The sequence below is a fragment of the Dermacentor albipictus genome, chromosome 5, assembly GCF_038994185.2.
Source record: "Dermacentor albipictus isolate Rhodes 1998 colony chromosome 5, USDA_Dalb.pri_finalv2, whole genome shotgun sequence".
NCBI lineage: Eukaryota > Metazoa > Arthropoda > Arachnida > Ixodida > Ixodidae > Dermacentor > Dermacentor albipictus.
Genome location: NC_091825.1, coordinates 52,696,973 through 52,712,459, shown reverse-complemented (window position 1 = coordinate 52,712,459; position 15,487 = coordinate 52,696,973). Strand labels below are relative to the sequence as shown.

General features: G+C 48.6%; 1 protein-coding gene across 1 annotated transcript in view; it reads left to right on the top strand.

Annotated features, from left to right (window-relative positions):
* The window catches only part of LOC135899208 (uncharacterized), a 59,657-nt gene that overhangs the window by 31,997 nt on the left and 12,173 nt on the right, over positions 1-15,487 (top strand). Inside the window, exons 8-9 of the mRNA XM_065428463.1 lie at positions 30-157; positions 12,552-12,672. Of these exons, the coding sequence (XP_065284535.1) occupies positions 30-157; positions 12,552-12,672 (249 nt within the window). The remainder of the gene's footprint in view (positions 1-29; positions 158-12,551; positions 12,673-15,487) is intronic.

Sequence of the window (15,487 nt, the reverse complement as noted above, 5' to 3'; positions counted from 1 at the left end):
ATTGTGCTTCTCCTTGTTACATTTACTAGCAACTCACCCGAGGCCTCGTCGCTGCCGGATACAAAAAGTCCGTGATCAGCAATTTCCTGGGCCTGCGGCCTGTCGGCTTGCGCGGCCACCTCAAGAGCTTCAGCAGTCTCCTAGCGGCACTCGATGGGTGAGAGGCTTGTATAGTGAAAACAGTCGTGGGAATGACCAACAGTGTCTTGTAGCTGATATTTACACATTACAATATTTGCTCCGTTCAGTGTGCTGGGGTGTACCACATGGCTAACACTCTTATCTTTGAGTCCCTTTAACGATTTTGTAGAAACGTACTGAGTCGTTAAAATAGGACTTTCTCATTAATAATTGACGTGTTCTATTAACTGACGTGTTATAAGTCTTCCGCGTAAAGCGTCTAATTTATTATAAGTTTTAAAAAATGAACATCGCTACCGACCGCAGCACGCCACTCCCTTGAGAGAGAGAAAAAAACTTTATTTTCATGTTCGGTGGTAACGTGGAAAGGCCCTCAGTCCAGAGCCTCGCTTGCGGCATTCTTCAGTGCAGCACTGGTAAACGCCGCAAGGTACCGTTGGTCGTCGGCGCTGGCTGCTTCTGTCAGCCACCCGGCATGGGGTTTAGGGGGAAAGATTTCTGGGGGAAGGAAGGGGAGGTGGGGGTGGTCCACAGGACCAGAGGATATGCGATGTGTTCGGGTGTTCGCCACAGTATCGGCAGGGTGGGGGATCATCAGGTAAGAGGCCGCGGAGGAGGTGCATTCGCGCTGGTGTAGGGAGTGTTTCAGTCTGGGCCTGACGAATCAGTACACCCTGTTCACGGGTGAGCACTTTGCTGAGTTTGGGGAACTTGCGTCTTGCCTCTTGATATGGCCGCAGAAGCAGGGGAGCCCACCTTTTCGTCTGGGCTGGTCGCGGAATGCAGGGTGCCTGGTTCAAAGTCTCGCAGGCGAGCTGATTAGCTCTTTCATTTCCCGGCAGTCCGTCATGACCAGGTATCCAGATGATTTCCAGAGGACCCTGAAGGTGCTCTTGAATAAATGTCGAAGTGTGGGCAGGGAGATCGTTGTGCAACAATTTCCTGCAAGCCGCCATGGCGTCGGTAAATATGATTCTTGGGTAGGCTGAGTTACTAGGGGGCATGTGTTTGATCGCAGTTGCGATGGCTGTCAGTTCCGCTAAGGTCGGATCTGTCTCCGAGAGTACCTCCGTATGCACAGTTTGGAGGTCGTTATTCACGACTGCTATAGCGGAGCCCCGTGCACCAACGCTAGCATCAGCGTACAAGTATATGCCGTCAGGGTGTCTTGTCGTGTACCTCTTGAAGTAGGCCACTCGCTGTCGTCGCCACTCCTTGCCTCGTACTGGATTCATGTGGCGTGGCAGTGGAGCTATGGTTAGAAGTTCGCGTTGTTTCGGGGGCAGTGGGCGCGTGTTCAGAAGGGGCGCAGCTTCTGGATGATGGCCGATGCTGTGGAGGATGTGTGTACCTTGACACGTGCGCTGCAAACGCAGTTCTTGGCGACGACGATGAATGCTGACTAGTTCCGCCACCGTGTTATGACAACCGATGTCAAGTAGGAGCTTAGTGCTGGCACTAAACGGGATGCCGATGGCCAGCTTTGTCACCTTCCTGATGAGCGCATCAAGGCGATTGATATCTTGCTTGCGGAGATTGGTATAGGGCAGGTGATAGCGCAGGCGCGACATAATTAGTGCGTTTCTTAGTTGAAGCATATCCGCCTCTTTCACTCCATTTGCTCGGTTGGAGACCCTACGCATCATGTGCAGCACCTGTTCTCCTTGTCTGAGCAGGTGATGCACCGTCGCAGCGGGACCTCCATCTTTCTGGATGTGGAGACCGATTACCTTAATACATTTTGGTTGGGAAATGGGCACGCCTTCGTTTACAATTTGTATGGTGGGCGGTCTCCATCTTTTGCGATGGACCAGTAGCAACTCAGATTTTTCCGGCGCACATCGAAGGCCAATAGTTTGAGCAGCCTCATGCACCCTGTTCATAGCCTGTTGGAGAGCTTCTTGGATATGCCCTGGCGAACCCGTGTTGATCCTGATGGTGATATCATCTGCGTAGATCGAATATTTGATGTCGGGGATGTCTCGTAGCGCTCTATGGACTACGCACATGGCAAGATTAAAGAGAGTGGGCCAGATCACGGAACCCTGCGGGATACCTCTCTGCGGATGGGGATACTGTTGTGAGGTGATGTCGCCTACTCGTAGCGTGTACGTGCGACTCCGTATGAAGTCCCTAATATAGTTATAAAGCTTGGTTCCGCAGCCAGTAGCTTCGAGCTCTTGCAGCATAGCATCGTGGTTAACATAGTCAAAAGCTTTCTTGAGGTCTATGGCAAGAATAGCTTTAAGTTGAGCGCTGCTTGTTTCCTTCGTGATTTTTTCGTGTAGCTGCAGCAGAACGTCTTGAGTAGATAAGTGATGTCTATATCCAATCAAATTATGGGGTAGGTTTTGTGATTGCTCAAGGTGAATTAGAAGTCTGTTAAGCACGATGCGCTCCATTAGCTTGCCGACGCATGATGTTAGCGATATTGGACGCAGATTCGCTATGGCTTGGGGCTTGCCAGGCTTCGGAATGAAAATGATGCTGGCTGTCTTCCACTCTTCTGGCAAGCTGCCCGTGTCCCACACATTGTTAATTTCCTGAAGTAGGAATGCATGATCGGCCTCTGTAAGGTTGCGGAGCTGTGTTGTCGTAATTTGGTCTGGTCCTGGTGCTTTATTCGGCTTTGCTTCTGTTAAGGCAAGCTGTAGTTCCGCTAATGTGATTGGGCCGGTGAGACCCTCATTTTCTGGCTCTGCGCTTTTGTAGTCGGCATACTGTGGTTGCGCTGGATCCGCAATGTGTGTTGTTATAAGCTCGTTGAATAGGTCATCGGTATGCTCAAATGTTTCGAGCAGCTTTCGGTGCTTATGGGACGTTTCCGTCTTTGTCTGGGTTGGGTCAATGAGTGATCGGATGAGATTCCACGTGGAGCTCATATTCAATGTGTCATTGAGCTTGTTGCACGTATCGTACCACTGCTCACGAGTGAGATGTTCAGTGTAGTGGACGATCTGCTCGTTGAGCGTGTTGATGCGTGAGCGCAGTTTTCGATTGAGCTTATTTCTTTTCCATCTCTTAATGAGGGCATGCCGTGCCTCCCAGAGATGAAGAAGATGCCTGTCCGTGCTTGGTTGCTCCCACTTCTCTATTATTTCCTTCGTGTGTGACTGGATTCGTTGCCTGACCATCTCTACCCAATCTTTCAAGTGCATGTTTTGGAAGTCTCCTACATGTGTCTTTCGGAACTCATTCCAATCCGTCAGGCGATGCTTGCGCTGGCGTTTTGGGAATCCTTTGATTTGCAGAAACATCTGTATGACAGTGTGGTCACTCGTTAAAGTATCGTGCGTGTTAACCCATTGCGCTGACAGTCGTCCTTTAATGAAGGCGAGATCAGGCGTGGTATCTCTTTCTACGGAGTTTCCGTGCCCCGTCGGGGAGTCGGTCTCGTTAAGGAGAGTTAGCTGGGCCTGTTGCATATGGTATAGTAGTGCGGATCCTTTGGAGGAGTTTTTTGTGTATCCCCATGAAGTGTGTGGCGCGTTGAAGTCGCCTGCTATTAGATGATCAAAATACTTCGTTGGCCGCAGATTCGCAAGCTCCTTGAAGAAGTCTACTTTCTGTTTTGGCGGGCTATAAACATTCATGAATAAGTGGGGCTGTGCCTTGCTCTTGACAATTTTAGTTGGAAAGACACGTACAGTGAGGCTCTGTTCCGTGCTGTGGACAACATTTGCCGCTATATCTTTACGAATAAGAATGGCCAGTGCAGAATTATGGCTATACGCCGTATAGCCTGCAAGATGAGGTGTTTGGTTAGTTTCCTGGAGTAGGAGAATGTCGGGTCGACGATCTTGAGTGGCAATGTACTGCGTGAGAAGGCCCCGTTTTCGAGCAATCCCTCTACAGTTCCACTGCCACACCACCAGATTAGTCGCCATTGTTCTACTGATGATTTTGCGGAGCGCCCGCTGTAGGGTAAGGAGTGGGTCGCGTTACGCTGGTAGATCGACGTGCTCTGGGTCGTTCGCGCTCTTCCTGGCGCGGTAATGCGGCCATCGCAGCCTGCACTTGTGTAGAGACCATCGCCTCTGCCTGGCTCCTGAGGAGCTCGTTGAACAGGGAGCGCATTTGGCTCATTATTTGTTGAGTGTATGTTTTTAGCGCCTCCTCAACTTGAGCAGCAACTTGTTGAGCTATCTTGGCCTCTAGACTGGTTTGCATTTCTTTCATTTCGTCCCTTAGTTGCTTAAAATCTGCTTCAAGGTGTTGTAGGGCTGTTGTGTGGTATCTTGCCTTTTTCATTGCAGGTTGCAATGACGCTGGTTCTGCTTCCTGAGCTAAGGGTTGCTCTATGTCACCCAATGGTGTAACTTCAGGTGCGTGTGCCTCTGCTTGCATGTCCATGCCTTCGGTAGGCTCTAGTGATTGTGACGATAGTGTTGACATTTCATTAGGTCTGCGGGTTTGAAGTAGAGCGTTCTTATAATCTTTGGCTACTTTTTGAGCTCGTGTTTGAACTTGAGATGCCTTGGTAACGGGGGGGAAAGGGGAGGTGCCGGGTGACTGACTCACGTTTCGCTGGTTTGCGGGTTGCTCGTCTTGTTGACCTCGGGAATGGTTGTGATCCGGAGACTGGCTGCCACCTCCGAGCCGGTTGCAGTCCCCGGACCAGCCGCCGCTCCCGGACTGGCCACTGCTGCCGGACTGGCTTTGGTCCCCGAAGTGGTCCCGGCCCCTGGAATGGCAGCGTCCCCTAGATCGGCTGCGGCCCCTGGATCGGCTCCTGGACTGTTGACGGCTTCTGGAGCGACTTCTGTCTCTCGATGTGTTGTCGGAGTTGCGTTTTGGGCTTGGGCTTCGGCTTGCGATGGTGACTGTTTTCATTTGCTTGTCGTCCTTTCGTTGTTTCAAACGCTTCAGGTAGGCCGCTTCTCTGACCGCTTTATCAGCGGCTCGTCGCACTTCACAAGTTGGGTCATCTGCCTTGTGGTCCTTGCCACAATTAGGGCAGCCTGGTTTGCAGTCATGATCCCCTACAGGATCTCCGACAGACTTTCCACATGTTCTGCATCTTTGTTTTCCATTGTTGCGACAGACGTCTGATCGGTCTCCTATAGCAAAGCATGTTGAGCAATATTGCGCCTTGGGTCGGTGAGCGACGCAGCGGTATACACCTCCGCCGAAGATGACCTGGCGAGGTACATGTGAGCCCTTGAAAGTTACGATTGCAGTGGCTGTTCTACCCATCATACGAGCCGCAATAATCTCATAATTTGGGGCTCGGAGTTCACGCATCAATTCTTCGGTTGGGGTGTTCATTTCCACGTTGTGAATCACACCTCTGCACGAGTTATGGGGTGAAGCGATATAGATGTGGACAGGGTAAGTTTTGCCATTAAGAGTGGTTTCATTAATGCGCTGGAGCTTTTCTGTCGCCGAGGGGTCATCACTGGTTATTATAGCCAAGTTCTTTTCTTTTTTGATGTCTACTGTAGCGGCGCGAGCCTCTGCAGCAGTCAGAGCTGCTGAGACGTTTAGCGCGTCGTGAAGCGTTCGTGGGCTCCACTGAGGTAGGAAAAGGCCAATTGGCGGACGCAAAATGAGCGTTGCAACGTGCTGCGTACCTTGGGAACGTTTTGATACTCGAGTGGTCCATCCATCAGAGTCGGTGACGAACTTCGGGGCCATTGTTGTTGAAGGAGTGCGGGCCGTTGGCGTACTTGACGGTAGGCCTACTCACCTAGCCGTTAGGGCTAGCTGAGCGCCCTGCCAGGTCCGTGACAAAAGCACAGAAACTCACAGTACGTTGGTCCGATCACAGCAGAAGTTGGCCAAAATGTTCGGATGATGTTCTAGAGGAGCCGAGCCGTGTCTGAGGACTGGTCCTTGTTGAATAACTTGGCATTAGGGTCTTTCCAGTGGAGCGATGCGAAGGCACGTATGCTCGGACAGGAGCGACGCTCGCGTCCCCCTCGCAGGAGAGGAAGAACCGACACTCCCGACTCCCTTGAGTTTTCAGCCGCCCCTGACGAAGTGATGCGAGGTAGACGGTAGTGCGACGGTAGGGCGAGCTGTCCCATTGGCTGCCCAGGGCGCGTCATCGATAATCTTTCCAACTTTATGGTGCAGAAATGTTCGTAATAGTTGAATTGTTAGTTAATTTGTTTCTCTAAAAAGAAAGTAACAGAAAGAGAATGCACAGGGACAATTTAGCACTACACTGAAGCACTTCCGGCACACAGCGAGCGTGGTCTGCTTGTGCTGCAGCGGGCTCCGCGTCGACGAGAGCAGCGCGGTGAGTGTTAGTCTCGATATTTCTTTTAGCAAGCACCATGGTTCGCTCTTGTTGCGTTGTGTACTGCAAACGCAGCAAGTGACAGCATACGGGCGTAGAAGCTGCAGCGGCTCGGACTGTGGGTATTCGATCGGCGCTAGAATCCACGCATTTGCAGCCATCACTTCATGGCGGAGGATTACTACCACAATAGAGTTTAGCGCGAACGGCATTCGAATAAGCACAGTGGACTGGGCGTTTCACGGGATGAGCAGAGGTGCAAGCGTGAACTGCCTGCACGGTGCAGTCACCTCGTGGCACACAGCTCAACCAAACACAGAGCTAATACAGCAGAAACCAAGTGTATTTTAATTTGCTGCTGGTGTAAATTTTCGGCAGGAGCGTAATATTGAACATGTTGTCTTTTTTAACGTGAGAGCCTTAAGGGCCCCGTGTCGCAGAAATACCGGCGCTGGCGTCCCGCGTCCTGCGTCAGATGTCGCTTCGTCGACAATTATTCCGAACCAAATTTCTAACCACGCGTACCCAACCACTCTTCTACCACCAAAGCTGCTCATACCTCGTCTTTCATTCTTTACAAAGTTATTCCTCGGAATTTTGAGAACGGCAGTCGCAAAACAAATGTAATGAGAAAAGAAACCATTAGCGCACATCCTTTTGTTAGCTCTTCTTAGACTGAAATCATAAAAGTTCGAAACAATAACAGGAGCGCGACCCACTCAAGAGGCCGCGGTTCTACCAGATAGGTTGCATTCGTGCATAGAGTTCGCTGTCGGCATTTCACGGTAAAATTTATGTTTCAAAAGTTTTCAGCTTGGCTACAGCTAAAGTGTAGTTATGTATTAGCTCTGGCTGGTTAAGGTCTGCGCTACCAGGTGGCTGGATCGTGCAGGCCGATCAGGCCGCTCACGTACGTCTACGCTAAAGCACTTTCATCACAGCGGTAGTAGTATGGAAGGGCTTTACGCCTCCGCCCATCCGTGAAGATGCATAGATCGGCTGTGGGGACCGGAACACTGGACACGCTCGGCGCAGTGACAGAACGCTCGAAACACATGCAGCTTGAATAGTCCTCGCTGGGGATCGACGGCCAGGCGGCTAGCGGAGAGGTTGGAGGGGCTTCGCACACTGACTCCAAGACAACCGAAAGTAGACGACACAACGTCACATCATAACGTAAAGCCTCGCCCCAATCACTCGGCGAACGAGTTGTGTAGGAAAAAGCATGGCTAGGTAGGAGAGTAACTTGTAATCATCCGCGGAAATCTTAATATGAGGCGCTTCACTTAAACTGTTACGCGAAAATGTTAGTTTAGCTGTACCCTACGCGTCTACAGAATTCGTCCGAACTGTTTCAGGGGCCGTTTAACGATATAGTTTTTAATATTTTACTGCGCACGCCAGTGAGCTCGAACTACAACTGCGATGAGTTAATCCATAGTTTGAAGCTCTCTACTAAATCTAACTATCTGGTGCGCCACCAAATAGCTGTCGCCAGCGTTTGGATGTAGTAGCTGTGAAAGTGTACATCATCAGATTTTATGTCATCCGTTTACGGTTTCATGTGGTGTTCGTGTCACGTTTACAAAAATATCCCCCCCAAAAAAAGCTTCACTTGTTGTCATCAACGATTCGACCTTAACTGTAAGGGCGTCAGCCGTGAAGCATACCAGCATCTTTAAAGGTGCAGCAGTTTTTACTTTTTAGCAGGTTAGATTGCACTTGTATGTGCTGCCTTCCCTTTCGTAGCAAGCATCTGCACAAATGAAAATTCTCTGATGTGTTTTTATACATACTGGGTGATCACATTTAAGTGTTACGGAAATTTTAAGGGTCTCTTGAGGCAGACAGCAGAATTTGGAAGTGTAAGAATGATTTCTTTCAGTCTTCTGTAGTGCGAGGACGCATAAGGCGCAAATTTCTCTAAGTGTCATGGTGTCTGAAAGAGATTCGTGGCAAAAACCTCCTTGCCTTATTTTTGCAAGACAAGCTAAATATCTTTGAGGTAGATGACCCTTTACCAATAAAAAAAGTCTGAAGAAGTCTTGAACGTCGTGCCCTCCCAATCCGACGACGGTGTTTGCGTCCTCTCTGTAGTCATAAAGCACCTGTGCTACCCTTTGCCCCACGACGCATTGCTTCTATGCTTAAAGAACGCCTTAGGACAGTTTGGTGGAAAAATTTTTAAGAAGCATCGCATATTTCGTCCAGGCATGTTTTGGGACGTTTAACCGTGTGCGTGGGCTCGACGTACGTCCAATGGAATGGGAAACCTTTTACTGAAAAGCAAGGCGTTGCACTGGATCTTGTATCGCGCCTAGCCTTAGCGATTTGTTTTTCTCCAGTCTTGACAAAGTCCTCTTGGCGCGTCTTACAGGCACAAACATTTTTAAATGATTTGTATGCGTGGATGACTACCTGTTTTTACTTCAGTGTGACAAAGGTTCCTTCGAATCTGAAGCCTCTAACATACTAACATTTACTGGATAATTTCTGCTGTCCTTGAAACTCACGCATGAAATTCCGGACGACGACGGTTCTGTGTGGTTCCTAGATATACGTTTTCATTTTCACGCGAACGCATGTGCTGGTCTTATGAACCTAGGGGAATAAAAATAAACCATTGTTGCCGCTCAGATCCTCCCACACGAAATTAGTGAAGAGGAGAATGGTCAGACACTGCCTTGATAATGCTCTCAAAAAGTTCTCTTCCCATCTAGTATGGACCAGCATTGATAGCAAAAGGCTCCGCTCACGCAAGCAGGTTATTCCTACCAACGTTAAAAGACTAGCTTCAGTTGCAAAATTCTCCGCCCGCGGGCTTACAGCCGCTGTCGCCACTTCTGGGACAGCCGCCAGATGGCAGCGCCGTTCCATCGAGCTCCACTGCAGGCGCCTCGCCGCAGCCTTGAGCTCGGGTGGACGGGCAGTTTGCGCATGTTTGACGCTCGCTGGCGTTCTCCCTTGTCCGAATTAGTGATACCGTGAGAACGCGGCATCCACCTACAGCAATAAGATTTATCGGGCCAGTTTGTTCATACTGAATGAAGGGTAAACTGCACGAAAGGAAGAAACGCATGCAGCGAAGCGCAGAAGCTGCGTTTCTAAATGTCGTGTGTTTCTTCCTGCCGTCTTTAACGTGTCGCGAAGTTTAGGATCAGGAGCCTGAAGACCAGCCAAAGTGCGTAATAGTCCAAAGTGCGTGATTGTAGGATGATCTTCATCACCACCGAAACTTGTCACGACGCCAAAGAAGCCCTACAAAAAGGAAGATGAGGCTAGTCTTTGAAAACAGAAGCCACAAAAAAAAAAATCATCGGCTCTTCCATTCCGTGAAGATGGCTCAACAGCGAAGCTGAAACGTGCGGCCCCTGTATTTATCACTGGCTTAATCCCGGGGGTTCATTAAGTATTTCTCAATTATGAGGTTACACACCCAACCGGCTGCGACGGAGAGAACGAAATCACTGCCCCCAGTCCGCCGTTGTCGCTTGCGTTCGATGTCTCGAGTTTGCTCGGCGGCGTGGTTAGCCCGCCATTTGCCGCTCGTGATTCTTCGTAATGAAATCTGTCCGTTACGCAAGACAATGAGTGGCTCATACTCACTTAAGCAATGGCTTATACCCCCTTAAGCGCGGTCTCCCCATTACGATGACAGAAGAGAAGTGAAATTCTACGCTGGAATGATGAGCGGCAACGCAGCCAGCTGTGGAAGACGACGACGAACGCGCGAGCAATGGCACGAGCGCGTGCTGTGGATTTCGCAGAGAGTTCCCGGTCGGCACGAGGAATCGCTCTGTTCCACACCGAGCGAAGCGTCGCATTGCTGCGAGCACAGAAAAAGTGGTGCGCCGAACTGTCGACATCTTTCCGATAGCCGCCTGTGCAGCCAGGTACGCAGCACGTCGGCATCGTCTGCTGATATTCTTAACAAACTCGGCGAAGGCTACAGTTTCGCGGATGACATGTTTGCAGAAATTCGCCGTCAACAACGAACCACAGAATACACCAACGCTGCACAGCGTGCTTAGACCGGCCCGCCCGCGTAGCCGGGTAGTGAGAAAGTGAAGCTGGGTGCGACTGCAGCGCCACGAAGGCGCGGGCGGGTGGCGGTTCCGCGCAACGGCGCCGAGTTTGAAAACTGAAGCTAGTCTAGTAACGTTGATTCCTACCACATTCTGGTATGGGTTGTGGAAGGACTTCTCAGGAAACGAACTTTCAGCTGTCAGGCCTACAAAACAGGTCTCTCAGATAGCCGATGAAGTTTGCCACTGTACCATACTTGCACAAAATATCCCACAACATAAAGCGGGTGGGTGCTCGAGCGTGTTTTTTCACGGCCCCGAACAAGCTGAATAAACTGTGCAAGAGCAGCAACACATTTGCTGATAAAATGGTAGGATGTGATAAGAAGCACAGAACACAGTTGGTATGCTGCAAAGAAGGCGTCGTATACTAGATATCAGTATCGTGTGGTAAATACTACGTCGGTCAAACCTGGAATCATAATCTCACAGTGCACTGCAACGATGTAAAGAAAGGTGGTGACGGCTGGTTAGCAGCCCACTGCTGCACGTGTGCTTGCTCGGCTCTTTTCCAAGAAGGTATCGTTGTGCACAAACACAAAAAAGAAATAACCTGAGTAGTAATTGAAAGTGCATTGAATGGCTAGACCAAGTTTCTTTTAGCACGTTTTCACTATCTCTAAGAAGCAAAGAATTATCGTATCTGAGTTCATCTCTTGTTGCGCATGTCTGAGTTGTTGCGTGCTATATACCCGTGTATTAAATATTGATCCGGTTTCCAATGACCATTCTGTTGAATTTAAGCGCTTGTATGTGTCACTTCTTGTGTCCGTGAAAAATAATTCGCGCTAAAACACCTTATCAAACACGCAAGCAAAAGGGCCAGAAGTCGCCTCATCAATGATGACGGTAAGGGCAATTAGCTGAATCACTACTGCTGTTTTTTTTTTCGACAGCAGGTGCGCAGGCCATGCCTTAAATGCCATGTCAGACACCGTACCGCTTCCGAGATTTACGTCACTCGTACGCGTGTTTCTAGCGGGGGCGCTACGGGGATCACCAAATAATCGAGCAGGTTCGAAAGATCAAGTGGTAACTCGATCAGTCGAGGACTGTATCAATAAAGAGCCAATTCCCCGGCTGCTTAATAAGCAATACTGACCTTATCAAGAAGAGCGAAATTGCCGAATAGGAATAAGAATACTGGCCTTATCAAGAAGAGCGAAATTTCAGAATATGAATCAGTATGCACACAAGTGCGTTCATAAAGACGACAGTTGCGAACGTCTATATAGAATGAATGGCTAGGGTAAATGCACCATATTTCGAGCTGCCACTTCCGTTGACCGCTGCTCGCCTTAGCGCAGCTTTGGCTCAGTTTATCTCATTTGTATCATAGTCATAGAGTTTTTAAGGAAATGTTGCAGATTGGTTAATGTACAGTTTATCACGGTCATAGAAATGGCGCTCAATTCGTGCCAATCACCACATTCTCATGCCCACATTGCTTTTTGCTGATGACCTGCTTTCCACCCAATTAGCACAGTTATCCAGTTTTCGCTCTGCGCAATACTTGCCACAATTCCTTTAATGCAGCTCGGTAATGAAATCGGTTTAGCGGACTCAAATGTAACTTAGCTTATGCTGCGAGGGTTGCTGTTGCGCCAGGCACTTTGTGGTGAAAGTGAACATAAAAAGTCAGGTATACACAGATTGCGCTCGCGACGAGGAGCGGCTTGCCAATTCTGGAATTTACACGAGCGCCACCGATTACTTTAAAATGTACAGCGATATATGAGTAACAGCGGGCGCACCTGATTTGTGGGTCACATCGATGAGCAATGACTGCGCTCGCTGCTATTGTTGTGATTTCATTGTTGCTTCTTTTTCTGGGTACCATTCCGCCTTGTAAAATATCGAATTCTTACTTTTAACAGTGACCGGTTCATCACCGCCACCTCCACGTGGCAAAACTCCACTTATTCATTAATTGAGTGACCATTAATATCCATTAGTAACGTACTTTCAAGGAGAAAATGATAACAGACAGGTATTTTCGTCTTGTTGAACCACGCCAGAATAAAAGACGGACAAATAAAGATCAAAACACTTTATCTCATACCACTTGCAATGCTCAACAGGGTTGTTGACTTCCTCATCCTGCTGTCGATATCGGCTCCACGGCCTACATGCTTCGTGGAAGGGTTGTCTGCCTGGAATCACCGGGACTGCTTCATGAACGACGACGTGCAGCCTACCTTCGTAAGTGATTCGCCACAGCTTCTTAGTGGTCATTGCGTACTGTAGTGAGGTCGTGGGTTCGATTGTCGGCTCAAGCGCCCGCGCTCGAATAGGGGCCACGTAGGTGCTTCCGCACCCTGATTCGGGAGCATGTTAAGACATTCCAGGTACGTGGCTGCAACACAGCGACTAAAGACGGAGTCTAAGCAATGGGAAGGCACTATGTCGCACGATGTTAACTGTTAAATGAAGTTCATAGTAGGTAAACTAGCGTAATGAAAGCGGCCACTGCGCTGAAGAGCGTTAATTTCTTTAGCATCTACAATGATTCACTCAGCGCTTACAGCACGCCAGGAAAGTTTGTAAGAAGCCGTACATTTACGAAGGGAGTTCATTTCCATTCATCGTCTATGCACAATCATGGAGCGGCATAGTCAGCATCGTTAGAATGATCCTGCGGACAACAATGCGCACAATAGTACAGCGACACAAGTTACATCTGACCCTCTCCCTTCAAAACCCATCAATGCAATTTAGAGCCAGAATTCACTCATCTATTGGGACACACGTGCCTTAATCCCTCCGTGTGTCTGCTCTCTTTTTCGTTATTTTTCTCGGACGAAAAAAAATATCCTAATAAAGAAACAGGCTGGGGAGGCCCTTACACCTTCCTTCACATGGGCCTGGCCCTCAACACTTAAAGGCCCAGTGAACTATCCAAAGCATTCTGCTCCAGCAGTGGGCATTCACAACCTGCTGCGGATCTGCCTATGAACAAGGGCTACTTGAAACAGGTTCTCAGAAATTCCAAGGTACAAATACAGCAGTCTGATAATGCCGTTGGCTCATGGACAATAAGTTAGATAGGCTACTACTGCAATTTCTGTACGGGAAGGGGCTCAGCGATTTGATTTAAATAAACGTTCATGCGACGAAAAATAATACTACGATAAAACGCGTATGCCACGCGGTCTGAAGCCCCTGAACTATCAAAAGGATCCCCCAAGTGAGAGAAATCACAGCAAATAAGTGTCACGTGTTTTCACCTTTGTGCGGTTTTAAATTGAGGCGTGTGTTTTGACAGCGATTTTATGTATATGCGGAAGGAGTGGAGAACACATGATACTTGGTCTTTTTATATGTTCGTTTTCCTGCAATCGAGTTCACACTATAGTGAGCGTCCTGTGGTATGCTCTGCTTTTTTGTTTTTTGTTTTTTGTCCCAGTATTGCAGCCGTGCACCTACACCAACTTGCCCAGTTTTCCATCCTCTGTGAACAGCAACTAGATTCACTGAACGATGACGTCAATTCAACATCGCTCTATGAAGACTGACCAATATATGCGCAAGTAACGCTCTTTTAGTGAACATGCATCCTGAACTCCCCTCCCTTGGTAGGCTTTGGCGTCACAAAGCAGACACTGAAGAAATGCATCACAGAAAAGCAGCGCAACTTTATCAAGAACGAAGAATCAATAGACACACAGTGGCGCTACGCCAATTTTCCGAAGTGTCAGCTTTCGTAAGTAAAGATACAGCGTAGTCTATATTGCGAGCAATGATGTTCAAGAGTTTCAGATGTCTTTGTAAACGGAGACGTCACGACAAATGCGCCATTACTATCTCTAAGCACACACTTGATAACCCAAAAATTTGACAAATAATTGCAATAATATAGGAGGGGAAAAATAATCTTGGCGTGGTATTACTTTGTTAGCAATAATAAAGGAAGCCTTTCTTGAAGTGTAAAGAAGACCTCATCAACCGCCGACAAATGTAATCTTCCCCGCATGTCTCCAAGGTTGTCTTCTTAGGTGGCACACTGGGTTACAGTGGAGCCGAACTGTAACGAAATCGGAGAAAGCGAATTATTCCCTATATCGAACATATATTCAGCGATACAAATGCAAAATAATTCCGGCATAATTAACTCGACACTGGATATATTCTAGTCAGCGAGTCCGCTTCCGAGTGTTGCTGCTTGTGTAGCAAGCAGTACATTTGATTTGCTATCCTGTCGAGTCGCTTATAGTGAATTCCAATGTGGCCGACGAACTCCTCCACGCACTCCACTACGGCGGAAGACAACATGATGAATTCTGCGACTGAAACACAGGCACTACCGCCATAGCAATTGGCAAGGGACACTAGCGCACATGCGCTTCTGAAAGCGCCCAGCGTTCTTTGCATTTTCCTCGTTTTTGGCTTATGTCGGGCACATCGGAGACGCAGCGAAGCGCGAGATCAGTTCGCTGGTAACACATCCAGATAGCCGGAAGGGCCGTCGGGGACTGCATTTCATCAACAAAAGTAAAGGCTGTTGAAATGCGAACTTCCAAAAAGAAGTTGCCTCTTCATCCGAATACTGGCGAACGACGTCGTCGACGGAACGCGGAACTTTTGGTCTCTTCGCCGGCCGCCGGAACATGATGTCGAAAGCTTGCTTGAATACACTATAGTTTCCGAAGCTTCATCGTCACTTGAGTGACGATGAAGTGGATTCGGAAGTTCAGTTAGATGAAGTACCGCTCTACACAATCAGTAAAGGCGCAAGTTAAGGATGCGAAGCACCACTCATTGCTTCGGAGAGACCATGAATCACGTTCACGGGCACGCGCATGCCATAGTGGTACGTTGGCTCACGCGACATTACACGCGTGTAGAGAACTGTGATCAAATCCCCACCTGCATTTAGGGAATCTTGTGCGTCGAGCACGTCATTCTTAGGGACACTGAGAAACAGTACAGGACATATAACAGCAAGACTTACTATGGCCTAATAAGGATAGTTATGTTTTCAGTAAGTTTATTCGTTCCTCCTTGATGTTTTTCTTCA